The sequence below is a fragment of the Crinia signifera genome, chromosome 8 (genome assembly GCF_055691185.1).
Source record: "Crinia signifera chromosome 8, ASM5569118v1, whole genome shotgun sequence".
NCBI lineage: Eukaryota > Metazoa > Chordata > Amphibia > Anura > Myobatrachidae > Crinia > Crinia signifera.
Window position 1 is genome coordinate 60,745,159 of NC_139224.1, and position 18,703 is coordinate 60,763,861.

General features: G+C 43.8%; 1 protein-coding gene across 4 annotated transcripts in view; it reads left to right on the plus strand.

The window, feature by feature from the left end:
- SUN2 (Sad1 and UNC84 domain containing 2) overlaps window positions 1-18,703 on the plus strand; it is a 58,672-nt gene that overhangs the window by 27,122 nt on the left and 12,847 nt on the right. For all 4 annotated transcript variants that reach the window (XM_083156529.1, XM_083156527.1, XM_083156528.1 and 1 more), the window contains exons 5-13: window positions 1,588-1,686; window positions 4,757-4,850; window positions 7,769-7,839; window positions 9,416-9,552; window positions 9,985-10,194; window positions 10,299-10,376; window positions 14,553-14,596; window positions 14,915-15,080; window positions 16,536-16,769. In XM_083156529.1, coding sequence (XP_083012655.1) covers window positions 1,588-1,686; window positions 4,757-4,850; window positions 7,769-7,839; window positions 9,416-9,552; window positions 9,985-10,194; window positions 10,299-10,376; window positions 14,553-14,596; window positions 14,915-15,080; window positions 16,536-16,769 — 1,133 coding nt within the window. The remainder of the gene's footprint in view (window positions 1-1,587; window positions 1,687-4,756; window positions 4,851-7,768; window positions 7,840-9,415; window positions 9,553-9,984; window positions 10,195-10,298; window positions 10,377-14,552; window positions 14,597-14,914; window positions 15,081-16,535; window positions 16,770-18,703) is intronic.

The window sequence follows — 18,703 nt, forward strand, 5'->3', positions numbered from 1 at the left end:
GCTGATTGCGAAGTCCCCTGACTTGTGTGGGTTACTTGCCCAAAGGGTACCCTCTTTCACTGCTCCGGCCACTTCTCCGTAGATGTCACCAAGTGCGGTTGGCCAGCTTCAAAACAGTCTTTGGCCAGATGGCTTTGCCTTACCCCATGCCTAATCTTTGGTGTATCTTCCTCCCCCTGTGGTGGTGACTGTTCATTTCACCAGCTCAGTAGAGTCCTCGGCAGATCAACCGCAAAGCGGTCACGTGGTCATCTACTTACACATTTATCCGTTTTTATGTGTTTGATAAATGTTATGTCTTCTGAAGCAGCCTTCGGGCATACTTTTCTTAGCGCAGCTAAAGAGCACCACTGCCCATGAAGTGGACATGCCAATGTTCCCTATGCCAACTAGTGGGTTGAGGAAGAAAATGTATGGTCTTATATGGTCAAATCCTTTTCTTTACATCCATAGGGACGCACCTGGCTTGCATCGATAGTTCCTGTGTGCCGATATCCATGTCACTTTCTTGTAATTGTATATGCGTGTGTGCCGATCTTTCTTTTCCTCGCACCTGCCATAGGCTTGGTAATGTAACAGCTGGCCCCTGGCCTGGGGTGGGGAATAGTGGAGAGTGAGCCTGAGCATGCTGGAGAAGAAAGTTGTAACTGTTTGGTGGCCAGACTCTCCTCTCCAAGCTATCCCAGTGTTTCCTGTGCCTCCTTATAGATGTGATGAAAATTATTGCAAAAGTTAAGACCATAAAAATCAATGTATTACAAAGAAAATAGGAGGCTGCTACAGAGCAAAGATAAAAGTACATTCAAGGAATATAATAAAATAAATATAAAATATTATCTATACTGTCCTATACAGTGATGCATTTGGCATGTGTCTAGTTTGCATATATGGTACAATTCGGCCTGGAAATTGTTAGATGCTGTTCTGAAAATATGTACATATATTATTCCTATCTTTTTCATCTGGTCTAACATACACAATCCGGTACTTGTGAGTTATCCGGGCGTCCGATTTGTAAATCGGGTCGGATCGGGACATCGCATCGCATCGCATGCGACCATCGGATGCGATGCGATGCCCCGATTTTTCCATAGGAATCAATGTTAAAATGGACTGAGTCCATTTTAACATGGAATTCAATGGGAAAAAGGGTCCTTTTCATACCCCTACTATCCAAGTGGGCATGGAGTTGGATATAAACCTGTGGCGAGCGTAGCGAGCCACCGAGCCCGAAGCGTGGCGAGCGTAGCGAGCCCCGCGAGGGGACACGGAATACCGTCCCCTCGCGGGGCTCGCTTCGCTCGCCACGCTTCGGGCTCGGTGGCTCGCTACGCTCGCCACAGGTTTATATCCAACTCCATGCCCACTTGGATAGTAGGGGTATGAAAAGGACCCCTTTTTCCATAGGAATCATTTTAACATTGATTCCTATGGAAAAATCGGGTCATCGCATCCGATGATCGCATGCGATGCGATGCGATATCGCATCGCATCGCATCTGATTGTATGCCTTAACTTAAGGCATACAATCAAAAAATCGGACGCCCAGATAACTCACAAGTACCCACAATCCTGTTGTGCCCATAGGTCACTCTTCTTCTCAAGATGGTTCTGCACATGTCTCTCGCTGGAGAAGATGGAAGCAGCAGATGAAGAAACTCTCATGGCTCCTGGTTTCCTATCCAGGTCAGCAACATTTAATCACATAGCAAAACTGACCTATTAATAGGAAATTATTAAACAAGGTGTCCATGACAGTTTTGATCCCCCAACTCTCCAAGTAGAGGTTCAGTGGATATACTTCCAGGCAATTGTGCTCAGTCAGATTGTGGTGGTATGCCCGGAAATTTCTTGGGCTGAGCTGTTCTGCAGGAGCAGGCTCTCCCGAGAAATTTCTGGGCATGCCATTGATTGGTAGGGGTGCGCCAGCGGTGCCTCCAGCTGTGCACCATTGGCACGCACACATCCCTCGTATCTCCTGCCTCCCCTCCGTTGCATACCTACCTCCCCGGCGATCGTACGCCAGTTTGCTGGGGCTCCCCTGACACTGCCCCACGCCGACGATAGGCCCCACTGCCCCACTCGGGCTGTCTTGTCATATCTTAAAATTGCACACTCGGGACAGTTTTTAAAAGCAAACTGTGGCTAATAGAGGTGACTGTCCTAGATAGTAGACAGTTGTGAATGGAGTGGACTAGTGAGGCCTACACACATAGAGATTATGGGGCATCGCTTAAAAAATGTCCCTACATTGCTACGTGTGGGGGCCATAGAAATGTGCGGCCCCGCACGTCACTATCACCCGGCGATTAATATCCAACATTTGCCCCATCGGATTACAAAGAACACAGCACTGACATATCGCTGTGTACTGAGTGATCTTGATGAGCGATTTAGCATTGCTCAGAACACTCAGCAAATCTCTACTTGCGTAGGACCCTTAAGCATAAAAGTATGTCAGGACAGATAAAGGGCACAATGCAGAAAAGCAACAAATACTAATCAGGCGCTAATTAACTGAATATAATGCTTAAGAAATTAACCAATTCTATTCTTCAAGTAGCAGAGGGCAAGTACGCTTGTGGATGAGTACCAATAGCTATACCTTTTTTAATGGGTATAGTGAATCAATGAATCTGGGAACTGTGCCCTAACTAAATAAGAGAAGATTGGTGTGGAAGTATACCATAACACTTAAACATATAAAAAATAAAATTACATTTATTACATACTGTAATAACAAACTGATGTTCTTAATTCAAATATCACATTAATAAACATATCAATATATATAGCATAATCTAATATATAACAAATTCTTCGAGTTGGACCATAAAATAATGGCTAATAATGTGCAGGAAGCGTGCGAGTGGCTGAAATCTGCACCCGCGTCACAGGCAAATTTTCATAGAAACGCTCATGAAACGCTGGGCCGGCAAATAAGCAATTTGCCGCACCCGCTTGCACCAAGCTGGTGCACATGCGCATACATGTGTATGCGCATGCGCAGTCCCAAACTATCGCTCCCCTTTGCGAATGCTTAAGGGAGCGTATGGATTAGAATGACCCCCATTGTGTGACTGCTACAATGTGCAATCGCAGCTGCAGCCGTCCGGGGTCCCCATCCTCCTGGGTTGTTCACCAATCCATGGGGGTAATTCCATAAGGATCTCAGAAGCAAAATTATTTTCTAATGGACAAAACCATGTGCACTGCAGGTGGGGCAGATGTAACATGTGCAGAGAGAGTTACATTTGGGTGGGGTGTGTTCAAGCTGAAATCTAAATTGCAGTGTAAAAATAAAGCAGCCAGTATTTACCCTGCACAGAAACAAAACAACTCACCCAAATCTTATGCTGGCCACACATCAGGCCAACTTTCATCCAACTAGTTGGTTGGATGGAATAAAAATCTGGTACTGAATGGGAGCAAATGACAATGAGCAATTTGCTCACAAACCCAGACAAATGGACGAAAACATTCAGTGAAATTATTTAAATCAAACCAATACAACTACATTACTTTATCTGAGCGACAGGTTTTGTCCGTTTTCAGATTTTCGGAGCAAATTACTGAATTACAAATTATATTCGCTCCCATCCAGTATCAGATTTTTATTCCATCCAGCCAACTAGTTGGATGGTTGGATGAAAGTTGGCCTGATGTGTGGCCAGCATTGCTCTCTGCACATGTAACATCTGCCCATGGTTTTGCACTTACTGAGTTGCTCCCTATGTCCCAGTTGAAATTGCCACAATGAAAGCTGGGCACTCACACAACAGATTTATCTGTCCAATCTGTCTGCTGAGAACAAAAGTCTGGTAATATATTTTCAAAACACTGGAAATTGGACAGAAACGATTGTTCGGACAAATTTGTTAAATCAAATGAAGTTAACCAATTACCATTGTTTGGAAGTAAATGGTTCATTTGGCCTTTGCTCCCATACATAAGCCTGCTCAAAGCAAATGCTTCGAAAGCTAGTCTGCTACCTTGTTATTGCCTCAGTGTTTGTTCATGTGAGAGAGATGTAGTTTCACTCGCTGTCAACAGATAACAGTGTTTCGGAGACACACAATCAGACACTAGACATATATATAGATGATTATATAGTATAATTTGCTTTATATACTGATATTGTTTATTTTATGTGATATTCTAACTAAGAAAAAATGGTTGTTAATACAGTACTGTATGTAATACATTTAATTTTATCATTAATATATTTGTGTGTATAGTATACATTTATACCAGTCTTCTCTTGTTTAATTAGTGCATATTTCCCAGATTAATTGATTTACAATGTAGAAGAGTTCAGCTGATTACAAGATCTAATGCTGGGGTAGCCAACCCTAGTCCTCGAGAGCTTACCAACAGTGCATGTTTTGTAGGTCTCCTCACAGAATCACAAGTGAGCTAATTAGCTCCATCTGTGGATCTTTTAAAATGTGCCAGTGATTAATGAGTGCAGCTGTGCAGCAGCTAGGTTGTCTGGAAAATGTGAACTGTTGGTAGCTCTCGAGGGCTAGGGTTGGCTACCACTGATCTAATGTATTGAATCATGTACTATGGAACCAGAAAAGATTTATGGAATATATTGTCTTTCATTCATGAGGTAGATATATGCACCCACAGGTATAACGTATGTTATCATATCTCATCAGCATCTTCTCTTGTTTATTATACAGTACATTGTGGAGTCTGTCCAGGATAATGTGACCTTTGACTTCTTCTTTAATGTTCTTCAATTCTTTAGGTCGTGTGTTTGGACTATTGTATTGGTGGATTGGCACCACATGGTATCGTCTTACAACCTCTGCTTCTCTACTTGATGTCTTTATCTTAACCAGGTTAGTTACGTTACCTCAGTTAGATTCGGTATGAAATCCCGAAAGGGTGAAAATCCCGAATGGCTCATAATACCGACAAGGACAAAATCCTGGCATTTAAAATACCGACAAGGACAAAATCCCGACATTTAAAATACCGACAAGGTCAAAATGCCGACATATAAAATGTACAGGTGAAACCGTCAACATGACTTTCGATCGACAGGTCGACATGGGTTTTTTCACTGGTTTTTTTTACCCAAATGTCGACACAGTCGACATGGACACAGTTGGAAGTGAACTCGCTTCGCTCGCGATGCTTCAGGCACACTATTTTATTCTACCACCACGCCCTAGTGGATGGATGAAACACCGCCTGTCGGCACATGTCGGGTTAAAAAACAGTTTTGTCAGTATTTTAAATGTCGGGATTTTGGCCTTGCCGGTATTATGACCCATTCGGGATTTTGACCCTGTCGGGATTTTGACTGCATCCCCCTCAGTTAGATGCCACCTCCCTAGACATGGATATAAAATGCATATCTTGTTTCCTGTTCAGCTATTGAAAAGGCCATGAGAAATAAATGTATATCTTTATGATCCCCTGGTGTAGTGTACTGTGGAATGGGTAAAACTTCTTCTATTACAGTTACTATAGAGCCCTGGTGTTATGTGATTTGCTATACACTTCTGCCTTTTTTAAGCACATTGATTGGCCAGGGCTGCTTTACCACTGCAGAGCACCTTTACATCCCATGCTACAGAAATGTCTACCCTTTAGTCATGAAGTTTATATTAACAATATTATATTACTGTGTATATTAATTCACTAAGTGATTCATTGTGCCCCCCGGGGGCTCTTCACACAGCCATAAGGGGCCACCCCCCCCCCCCCCCCCCAGGGAAGGGGGCACACGCGCACAAGATGCCCCGTTCAGTCTGAGCCCACCCGGATACGGGCAGGGATTCTGCTCCCTGCCACCAAGTGACTCGGACACGTGTGCATGTCAGACGCTTGCGCATCCCCGTCTGGTGATCCCTGTCTGGTGAACCATGACATAGTGGTTGAAAAATGCTGTAGTAATGTGACCTAAATAAACTGAAAATGTACTCTCTCCAACTGATGCTTTAGAGAGCTTCTTATAACATATTATTCACATGCTTCTAGCTTATGTGCTAGGAACCAATCAGAATTCTGCCATAGAAGACTATGGTACGACTTCTTGGTGGAAAATGGATTGCATGACATAAAGCCCATACAAATTAGGTGAATTTGAGCTCAACGGAGCTGACTTCTGGTGTTTTGAGTTACTTTGAGGTCAAAATTGCCTAATGTGTATGCACCTTAAGGAGTATTTATCTGGCTTTAACTCACTGTTTCTACTGTTATTTTATTTTCTAATTTTATTGGGTGATTTTGGTTATTAGAATGTACTGTATGTGAATAGTTTCTATTTTGCATAGTGTGTTACATTATTCTTTACAGTGGATGGCTTGTATAGCTAATCACTGTATCAGTCCCCACACAAGAGAAACCACATGTCTGTACTTTGCATTGCTGAGAGAGAAGACGTTCTAAGCTTTTAATATTTTGAATATGTTCATTAATATTAAAGTGGGTATGGATTCAATAGCAGAGTCTCTATTTAATTAGCTGTGATGCATTTTCGGACAATAAAAATGGCCTGATGGAGCGATTTTTGACAGGCTCTTTATCATGCTATCCAACTATATTCCGTTTTCATATGAAAAAAGGACCCGCGATCATGCGATACCACATGGTATCCACAATAAAGTTCCTAATGTCCTGTGTTAGCATGGCTATGGTGGCTGTTAATCGCAGATTATGCTTTGGTGTTTCCTGTGGCATACAAATTATAATCCCTGATAAATGCTGTATATCCGGCTAATTGGATAGTCCCGGGCAAATCCATTCGTTGTGGTAAATTGCTTGCTTCATCCTCCATTCTCGGATCCTGTGTTACAGTACTACTTACAAACTAGAGGGGAACTCATGTGGCGGCCAATTATCGCTAAACTGCGTGTGTCCTGCAGTACGCATGCGCGATGCCATCCTGCAAAGAAGTCCTGTTACTTTTTTTAATCGTTGGCCAGATGGAGGGTGATTGACAGGAAGTAGGCGTCTGGGGGTGGTAACTGTCCGTTTCATGGGAATGCCAAGAAAAAACGCTTGGGAGTGACCGGAAAAAAACGCAGGCGTGCCCAAAAATTTTAGGAGAGGATGTGTGACGTTGGCAACTGGCCAGATATGCCTGTTTTCGTTGCATGTAAAAAATGTCACATCAAGTGCCAAGTCTGATGGACCCCTCCCCTTTTTGCATGTAAAAAATGCCACATCAAGTGCCAAGTCTGATGTCCCCGTCCGAGGGACATTGGATGCGATACATCGCAGGTGCTAAAATCACCCGTGATGTGCTGCACGTAAGCTCTCCAGGATCCTATCAGATGTGCCACGGGAATGCGCATCAGATGTCAAACACCTCCGATTTGGCCAGTTTACATTGGATATACTGTATTGGGCCGATCCATCGGAATCTGATGAAAACAGACCAAATTGGACCTGTGTAGGGGCACCTTAAAAATCATTGGTGACTGGCTTACAAATGGTTTTGAACATACTTGCATGGCTGCGAATAGATTTGAAGCCTTACACCACTATTTGCACAGTGAACACATTAATTCACATAGTGGGATTTCATTCTGGTGGGGTGGCGTCTACCTGAACTTAATGGCTGTGCGATTAGGTCTGAATTACCCCCAGGTATCTATATACTTTATTTTGAATGAAGTTCTTGTTAGCACACTTAACGCAAAAAAATGCTACTTGAATATTTAAAAAAAAAAACAATTTGACCTTATGCAAACAAGTTTTAAAACAAATTAATTTCTCTGTTTCATTTTTATATGTTATTTTGCAGGCATTACAATGTCCTCAAAAAGGCACTGCTGGTACTATTGCTCCTTCTATTATTGGCACTGATCGCGGCAGGTAAGGGCTATAGGTCACTGTTCTATGCTGTACATGTAAATATCTTCAGCACCAACTGAAGGGAGCTGTGATAGTATAATATTTTCCCTTTCGGTCTATGATGGATGCTGGGACTATGGGTATGATGGGGTCTGGAGGACTCGGGCACCAAGGAGGATAGGAGGAGAAGGATAACTTCTTTAGAGATGTGCAGCCGTGGCTCCTCCTCCCTCATACCCTCATCTGTCCTTAGGAACCAGTTTTTTTCTTGGTGCCTGAGGTAACAGTGCATTTTTAGGAGTGGTCTTTGCAGTGTCCTTTTTACACTTCATTTTTTTCTTTCTTTCTTACTTTCTTTCTTTCACAACTTGGGCTGTCAGTGCGCAGAATGCTGCGCAGCTACTGGCAGATCCCTCACCTCTGCCAGCAGCCAGTGGACGGACTTGTCAACCACTCTCTCCAACCACCTCTTAACACTTGGAGGAAGAGACAAACCAGCAGCAACAGGGGACCTGGCAGTGGCGCTCAGTCGTTTCTGGGCATTCACCTTTTTACAGGGAGTGTTACACTTACAAGCTCCGGTGCAGCCCTGGGATTTTCCCCGTGTTCTCCGACAGCTTCAAGGTGCCCCGTTTGAGTCATTGAAATCAGATGAAATCTTATTTTCCTACTGGCCATTGCATCCGCCCACAGGGTGTCTGATTTGGGAGCCTTGTCTCATCGTTTCTGGTGTTCTGTGAAGATGAAGCAAGGCTGGCCAATGCAAACGTTGGCTACACCAGTACCTGCTTGCTAGGAAGCTGGTTTCGGTGAGGGCTCACTCTACTAGATCGGTGGGCACGTCCTGGACAACGCGTGCAGGAGTCTCTGCAGAGCATCTTTGCAGGGCAGCTGCATGGTCGTTTATCAGATAATGCTTTCGAGTGAGGTGTCTTAAGTGCAGCTCGGGAGCGTAACCACCCTTAGGAGGACAGCATCCATCATAAACTGAAAGGCAAAAAAAGAGGATTTTTGGTCTTACCTGTAAAATCCTTTTTTGAAGCCATGGTGGATGATGAGCGCCCACCCTAACGCTCCTTCATGGAGCAGGGTGGCCTAGTGACACTGTCAGCAAGTGCATGCTTGTCCTAAATGCATGTTCTTGTTTGCGTGCTTCTCTTTTCTCTTCCTTCTGTTACTCCTGGCTTGTTACAATGACTGGTTTCTGAGGACGAGAGGGTATGAGGGAGGAGGAGCCAAGGGTTGCACTTCTCTATTCTCCTTGCTGCCCAGGTCCTCCAGAACCTATCATGCCCATAGTCCCAGCACCCACCATGGCTTCAGAAAAAAGGATTTTACAGGTAAAATCAGTATATAATAAGTTATATTACGTTTTTATATGTAATTCAGTATACATATCAATTCTTCATTCAGGGTAGTCCAGATGCTAGATCATATACCTATACATATATGATGCCAGTTGGTTACCACACTGAATTAAAACTGGAAGCTCACAATTTGATCCTTGTGTTTCCCTGCAATATTTCTCCTCTTCTTTATCTTGTATCTCACCAGGGAACTTGTTAAGTGTGATATATCATTACTGTTCTCTTCTCAGGACTGTGGCATTTTTATCCGTTTGGACTTGGGAGCTTGTTGTCAGTTCCAATGGCTGCATTTTCTGGAACACAGAAACCTATTAAAGATAATGTGCAAATGAGAGATTCAGGACACCGAACAAATAATCTATTTCAGGTTTGTAACAAATCATTTGTTAATCAACTGTGATAAATGTGTTTTATTTTTCTGCCCCCTTTATAATAAAATAAAATTAGTTTCCAAGATATCACAGGTGAAATGTAATAGGATGAGAGATTCAGAAAGTGAGAGATTTGATAAGAAATCTCCACGTTTTTTTAAAGCGGCAATCACTTACACTTTTTAAAATCAAACTGGTTTTGCAGTGTAAATGATTGCCGCTTTTTAAAAAAATGGAGATTTCAATCTAAATCTCTCGCTATCTGAATCTCTCATCCTATTATATTTTCCCCTACACTTCTGTTGCTCTCAAATAATTGCTGCTTGTATGGGTCTTTTGGTGATAAGTGTTTATTTATTTTTGTATTCATTTTTTTAGTTTAGTTTTATTAGGAATATTTAATTTTCTCATTTTTCTCTCTTCAAAAGACTGAATTAGATTCCCGCATGAAGTCTCTAGAAGTGAGATTCCAGGGCCTAGAAAACGAACAAAAAAAGATGAAACATGCTGAAATAGGATCTAGTGCAGTTACCGGCCTCAGCCGAGATGAGGTGGCTCAAGTCTTCCAGGAACTTTCTGTCGCCAAAGAGTCAGCTTTGAGAGCAGGGATACTGCAGGAAGGTGCAACCATGACTAAGGTAAAGCTTGTTAATAGAAGAGTTATTTTCTTACTGATGCATGTGCAGAACTTACTGACTGTATTATGTCATCTGAATGTGCTTTTGGGTCTTCTGTTTTCTAGAGTGAACTCAGAAAACTGCGAGACGAGCAGCAGGATAATCTACAAGACATTCTGCAGAAAATGCATCAGATGTCCAAGGTGAGAAAGGCCTTTTATTATAAGTGGAGTGTTGCCCTCACACTGCCTGACACAATATACAGATGGAGGCCACAGTGAGTGCTGAGCTGATGCTCCACCATAGTAAAACCGGGTATGGATTAATGGCTTGTCAGTCAATAGGTCAACAACATATGGAAAAGATCAAGCTGGGTCAAAAGGTAGACCAGGGGCGAAATGTAATAGGGTGCGATTTTTTAGACTAAAAAAAAATCGCACCAAATCGCACCTTTAAAAATCGCATTTTTTGCCGCGAATTCGCATATGTAATGAGATGCGAATTTGCGGCAAAAAAATGCGATTTGCCGCGATTTCGGGCGATTTTTAGTCATGAAAATGTGCGCATTTTCATAAATGCGATTTTGTGCTAAAAAAAAAAGTTTAAAAAAAAACGGCGTGGGGTCCCCCCTCCTAAGCATAACCAGCCCCGGGCTCATTGAGCCGGACCTGGTTCCAAAAATACGGGGGAACAAAAAGCATAGGGGTCCCCCGTATTTCTGAAACCAGCCCCGGACTCTTGGACCGGTCCTGGTTCCAAAAATACGGGGGACAAAAAATCTGGGGGTCCCCCGTATTTTGAAACCAGCACCGGGCTCCAGCAGCCCGCGGTGTCATGCCACAGCCGGGGGACACTTTTTATACAAGGTCCCCCGGCCAAAACATGAGCACCGTGGCTGGTCAGCCTTGGACGGGGTACCTGGAGGAGTGGGGACCCCCCCAATAAAGGGGTCCCCCCCCCCCAGGCTTCACCCGTCCAGGGCTGAAGCCCGGGGCTGTCACCGGCGTCCGTGGCCAGTGGACGCCGGCCTGATAGGGTTAAATCCATCATACATATCATTACATTGCTTTTTACCGGCGAACTACAAGTGCCAGCAGACCTCCCCCGCATGCTGGGACTTGGAGAACCACAAGTCCCAGCATGCAGGGCATTAATGGGCCCGCTGGGACTTGTAGTCCACCTGTAAAAAGAATGTTTATAAAAAACACACACACAGAGAAGTACAAGTTTATTACACACACACACCTCAATTTTACACCAGCATACTTACCATTCCTGGATCCAGCGCTGGTCTGGCTGCTTTACAGCCGGCTCCCCCCGCACTGACAGGCAGCGGGGAGAACCGGCTTTCTCCGTTGCCTGTCACCGGCTTTCTCCGTAGCTTCTGTAGCTCTGTCCGAGTGCTACAGAGGCTGAGAGCGTGATTGGCTGAGCTACAGTATGCGTCTCCATGGAGACGCATAGCTCAGTCCTGATTGGCTGAGCTATGCGTCTCCATGGAGACGCATACTGTAGCTCAGCCAATCGCGCTCTCAGCCTCTGTAGCACTCGGACAGAGCTACAGAAGCTACGGAGAAAGCCGGTGACAGGCAACGGAGAAAGCCGGTTCTCCCCGCTGCCTGTCAGTGCGGGGGGGAGCCGGCTGTAAAGCAGCCAGACCAGCGCTGGATCCAGGAATGGTAAGTATGCTGGTGTAAAATTGAGGTGTGTGTGTGTAATAAACTTGTACTTCTCTGTGTGTGTGTTTTTTATAAACATTCTTTTTACAGGTGGACTACAAGTCCCAGCGGGCCCATTAATGCCCTGCATGCTGGGACTTGTGGTTCTCCAAGTCCCAGCATGCGGGGGAGGTCTGCTGGCACTTGTAGTTCGCCGGTAAAAAGCAATGTAATGATATGTATGATGGATTTAACCCTATCAGGCCGGCGTCCACTGGCCACGGACGCCGGTGACAGCCCCGGGCTTCAGCCCTGGACGGGTGAAGCCTGGGGGGGGGGGACCCCTTTATTGGGGGGGTCCCCACTCCTCCAGGTACCCCGTCCAAGGCTGACCAGCCACGGTGCTCATGTTTTGGCCGGGGGACCTTGTATAAAAAGTGTCCCCCGGCTGTGGCATGACACCGCGGGCTGTTGGAGCCCGGTGCTGGTTTCAAAATACGGGGGACCCCCAGATTTTTTGTCCCCCGTATTTTTGGAACCAGGACCGGTCCAAGAGTCCGGGGCTGGTTTCAGAAATACGGGGGACCCCTATGCTTTTTGTTCCCCCATATTTTTGGAACCAGGTCCGGCTCAATGAGCCCGGGGCTGGTTATGCTTAGGAGGGGGGACCCCACACCGTTTTTTTTTTTATAAAAACACTTTTACACATTTTTATTAACAGAACCATGCACAGATCTCAATGATCTGTGCATGGTTCTGTCAAATTCGCCTGTCAGAACCTGGTCTATTTTTTTTGCGATTTTTGGTAACATTGACCAAAAATCGCACCCTATTACATTTGCGAGTTGTATACTTTATAATGGGAAAACATCTGGATGCGAATTGAAATGTGACTAAAAATCGCACTTCTAAAAGTGCGATTTCGCGGTAAAAAGTGCGATTTTTTACCGCGATTTTCAACCTATTAAATGTGCGATTTTCGGAAAATGTGCGATTTCGGCCGTTTTTGACCAAAAATCGCACATGTCTAAAAAATCACACCCTATTACATTTCGCCCCAGGTCATTAGGACGACAGGTAAAAGGTAGACGCTGGTAAAGATTGGCATGTACAAAAGTGAAATGTATGAAAAATGTTTATATGAAAATGGTCGACAACACGGGAACTGTTGACGCCGCATTTTATGCTTATTTTTTAATTTATTTTTTTATTCCATTTCGCCATCAAAGTACATGGAACCCTAATTAGTGTACCACATTGCTTAGGGCCTAGATCCACTATCGATGCACTTGGCACTATTGGTTACTAATCCCAGTCATAATCCACCTGGATGGTAAATTATAAAAAAGTTGGAAAAAAATGCAAACCCCACCTCAAAAAGGTTGTGTCAACCTTTTGAACCTGTCAAACTTTTGTACCCATCAACCATAAACCCTGTGAAAATTTTGACCACATTGACCTAATTCATATCTACCATATGGAGTTGACCTAAAACCAATTCTGAATAATCTACTGATATTGGACATTGTTATAAATTGGTTGATATTCATATAACATTCTGAGATGTGTTTTTAATTATATTATTATACAGTCTGTGGCAGCAAATTGTAACAGGACCTCCACAGCGAGCATGCTGACAGCAGTTCCTCTTTGTGGTTTTAAAGCCTTTATGTTATCAAATCAAATGGATATCCCTACATCTATGCATTAGACCTTTTCCTGCTATGTGCTTTAAGTTTAACATATACAGTACTAAGATGTCTATTACTCATTAAAGTGCACCAGAGGTAAAAGCCTTTTATCTTGCCATTATGGCCCGCTATAACAAAAATGCATGGTAGGATCCAGTTTTATGGGTCAGAACCTAAATGCACCACACTGAGGCTACAGTTTCTCCTGATAGTTCTATTTATTATAATTTATATAATAAAACAATCATACACACTAGCAGGGCTGTAGAAACTTCTTCTGGGCTCTGGTAATGAAAGTGATGTGGCTAATTGCTGAGGTGTGATCAGTGTGATCGCTTTCCCCACAGGCAGGGGAGACTACTGCACTCAATGACAGGAGCCTCCCTGGATGGGTATGGATCATTGGATAGCAACTAGGTGGACAAACGTAAGGTCGACAACAGTAGGTCAACATGGGGTTAGGTCACCATGGTGTTTTTCACCTATTTTTACCAGAATGTCGACACCGTCAATATGGACACTAAAAAAGTGCACCGCCTCCTCTCGCATGACTTGCTACACTTGCCATGCTTTGGGCATGGTGCCTCACTATGATCAGCACACTATTTTATTCTCCCACCACGCCCTAGTGGATGGTAGGGCATGAAATACCGCCTGTCAGCTTAAAAAAAAAAGTCAACCTAATGCTTGTGACCTAATGACCCTGTTGACCTAACCCCATGTCGACATTTAGTCGTGTCGACATTCATGCTTGTCGACCTAGTGACCGTATCCCCCCCTGGACAAAGAGTGTATGCTGGGCTGGGGAAAGAGTCTGCTGCCATATGAGAGGTAAAGAGGGAGGGGGGCCTTTTGAATTCAGTGTCCAAAACTATTGAAGACACAATTTCTTGGAAAAGCACCATACAGTAAATGCACCCCTTCATGTAAACCTGAATGAACAGCTACCGTGGGAGTATATGCTTATGAATGATTTTTATTAACTTATTATCTCGGAGCATCTGTTATTATTGATTGTTTATTTCTACAGGATGTAGAAGATCAGATTCTGCAGCTGAAATCAGACCTTAAAAGGTAAATTTAGTGACATAAGAAATTATCAAATGTGGAAATTGGGGATATATCATAATTGTGGCACCAACCAATTAAATTAGATGTTCCACTTAAGACAAGGGGCCATCTGTAATAAATAGGGTGTGAGAATCAAAAAGTGAGAGATTTTGGGAAAGTTTTTTCTTTTTATCACTTATGTATTACCAATTAATAAGTCATAGGAAACTGCTTAAAAAGATGTGCTGGCATTTCAAAAGGCTAATTTACTTTTTTCAAAAAAGACTTCTTTAACCAATGTTTTTTAATGGAGTCAGTATTTGCTATTTGTTTTCTGTGCAGTCCTCCTCAGGATAATATGAAGGAAAGCTTCATACAGGATGTGAGGAGGCTGGAGGTAAAACTCATGGGCCTTCAGCAGGACATGGATGCTGTTAGACAGGCTCAAGCAGAAGTTTCCACTCAAATGGATGCACTTCCTGCACAAATAAAAGAAGCAAAGAACGAAGTGAGTATATTTGTATTATTTCTGGAAATTTTATGCGCCCTAAACTTTATACTCTTAAATCTTAAGCTGCACAAATTCTGCTGTATGCATTCTGCTCCACACATCCATTACTGTCTTGGGGGGGGGGGGGGGTAAAACTTAAGTAGTAAAACTTAAGGTGGCTATACATCAAAAAGACCTGCTTACAATTATAATTGTGTCCAACTTTCCCTTCAACTCCCCGGCAATCATTGGTGGTTTTTGGACACAGTGTACTCTCCAGCTGCTGTATGATTGAAGCTTCATTTAAAAAGAGGGCTTCTCTACTTTTTCATTTTTTTTTTATTTACAGGTTGCCAGCAACTACCAATCTGCTCACATCTGCTGTGTTATGCCATTATTAAATAACCCTAAAACAGCAGTCCTCTGAAAACTGTTTTCAGAGTAGTGACAGAATTGAGCAAAAGGATGTCAAATGCTCTCTTCAGCCGCCCGCCCACCTGCCGCTTGGAGACTTATGTGGCTCCCAGCATCTTCACTGCCACGGGCCTCCTGGATGTTGCACCTCTCTTCTCTGCTAGTCAGGGAGAGTGTGTCTAATGGCCTCGGTTGTATAAGCCATCTAAAGACAGATTGCATGCAATCTGCTCCCAATCCCAACTGATTTGATGTGCAGCACGTCAGATCAGAGGACCAATCCTCCAACACGATGTGCACACAATATGCATACAATCCCTCGAGATTGTATGATTGGGTACAATGTCTTTCAGGTGTATGGTGGCCTTTAGTTCTGAAGCTGCTACACATCTACTGAACTGTTTGAATACCTACCGGCTAGGGCAGATTTAGGATAGACACGAGGTCCAGTGTCTCCCCAAAGGATTAAAGAGAAAATTGGACTTTTGTATTTGTTTAATCCTTTTTCTCTGTAGGATTGGGGGAGGGGGGTGGAGAGTAAATGTTTTATTTAAAGTGCCAGTGTCCTAATATATCTGCAGTACTAGTGTTTCCCCCAATGGGTTCAGAGACCAAATTCCATGTTATAATCCCTTTTTTAAATCTCCTCTCATAACCACACCATTTTCACTGTTTTCTTCCCTCTTTGAGCCATTGGCCTGTCATTATCTCTTTTCTGCTTTCACATGCCTCTACCAGATGTTGCATATTGACATTAGAGTTTCAGCAGAGTAAAGTACACCTGGTTTATCCCCCTCTTATGGGCTTTCTTACCTGCTTAAGGCCTATTTAGCTACTCATTAATTCATGTTTTTAGCACTTTAGATGACAGTGGAGTAAATGTATGAAGCAATTAGCCAATCACCAACCAATCAGCTGCTCTGTATAAGTTTTGTAGTTTGCAAATTAAAAATGTTATTTCAATGCTGATTGGTTGGCATGGGCAACTTCTATTCTAGCAAAACATATCCACTCGTATCACTGCTTCAGACATTAACCCCTATGTGTTTGTCCTGTCAGGTACAATCGCTTTTTCCAACATGGCTCTTGAGCAACTCAGAAACACAAAAAGATGGCACTGCATCTCTATCTGATATTTTCCTGCGCCGAGATGAGCTACAGCAACACTTGGTGGAGTTGGAGAGGAAGATTCTGACTATGGTAGCTGCAGACAAGAAATTATGGACTTCTCAGGCACACAGAACCATAGACATGGAACTTAAGGCAGGTGGAATATCTGGAGTGTCCCGGGAGGTAAGAATTTTTTTTAAATACTGTATGTTATTATCATAGTATTACTGAAGATTGTATGCCACTTACTGTATACACTGTCTGTTGTACAGTACATATTTCACTCTCTTGTACATACTGTATTTGGCTCACCTTTCCTCACTTATTTATTTTATCATTTGTCTTGTAGTTTGACTACCACTCTTTGAATCTTCTACTTTCCTTCCAGACCTCTGTTTTCTAGGTGTGCTCTACCAGTCTTCTAGTAACTACTGTAGCCTTTAACCCCTTCACGACATTTGACGTATATATACGTCATGGTCGGGAAGTACTTCCCGACCGTTGACGTATATATACGTCATGACTTCTAACTGTCACTGCGTCTAGAGACGCAGTGACAGTTAGGTGATGTCTGCTGTCCCTGACAGCAGACATCCCCCCTCGTCGCCCAGGGGGGGCAGGGGTGCCCCCCCCGGTCGGCGATCGCTGTGATTGGCTGTTCAAATCTGAACAGTCAATCACAGCGTTTCCTGTGTTACCGGCGGCTAAGCCGCTCGGTAACACAGAAAACGGTGGTGATCGGTGCAGCACCGATCACCACCGAGCGGCAGCACCCCCCTCCCACCCGCCGGGCACTCACCCGGCAGCAGCAGCAGCTCCAGCGGCTCAACCGCTACGTCCGGAGCGCACGCTGCGCTCCCCTCCTCCCCCCTCCCCCCCGCAGCAGCAGCAGCAGCAGCAGCAGCATCATGCTGCTGCTGGAAAAGTTAAAAATAAATTAAAATTAAAAAATGTGCAAATGTGTGTGTATATATATATATATATATATATATATATATATATATATACACACACATATATATATATATATATATATATATATATGTGTGTGTATATATATGTATATATATGTATATATATATATATATATACACACATATATATATATATATATATATGTGTGTGTGTGTGTGTGTGTGTGTGTGTGTGTGTGTGTGTGTGTGTGTGTGTGTGTGTGTGCGTATACCGCACCGATCACCAACGATCGCCAGCCCCCCCCCCCCTCCCACCCGGCAGCCCCCCTCCCTCCCACCCACCCGGCTGCCGCAGCGCCAGCACCCCTCCCACCCCCCCGCCAGCCGCAGCGCCAGCCCCCCTCCCAAAGCTGGTGACCAAAATGGGGTCACTTGTGGGGGGGTTCCACTGTATTGGTGCTTCGGGGGTCTTGCTAATGCGACATAGCACCCGCCATTCATTCCACCACCAAAAATCACTCCTTCCCTTCTGAGTCCTGCCATGCACCCAACTGGTATTTTTTGGTCACATGTGAGGCATTGCCGTACCCGGGAGAAATTGGGGCACAGATTTTGGGGTGCTTTGTCTCCTTCATTCCTTGTGAAAATTAAAAATTTTGAGCCAGAACTGCATTTTTGTGTAAAAAATTACATTTTTTTACACAAAAATGCAGATCTGGCTCAAAATTTTTCATTTTCACAAGGAATGAAGGAGACAAAGCACCCCAAAATCTGTGCCCCAATTTCTCCCGGGTACGGCAATGCCTCACATGTGACCAAAAAATACCAGTTGGGTGCATGGCAGGACTCAGAAGGGAAGGAGTGATTTTTGGATTTTGCAGCACAGATTCTGGTTGAATGACCCCCGAAACACCCATACAGTGGAACCCCCCCACAAGTGACCCCATTTTGCAAACTACACCCCTCAGGGAATTCATCTAGGGGTATAGAGTACATTTCAAACCCCCCGGGGTTTCACCAGTTTTGATACAACTGAGCTGTGAAAATGAAAAATTATTTTTTTTCATTTTCACTGCCCAGTTGTACCACAATTGGTGAAACCCCTGGGGGTTTGAAATGTACACTATACCCCTAGATGAATTCCCTGAAGGGTGTAGTTTGCAAAATGGGGTCACTTGTGGGGGGGTACCTAACTTTTAGCAT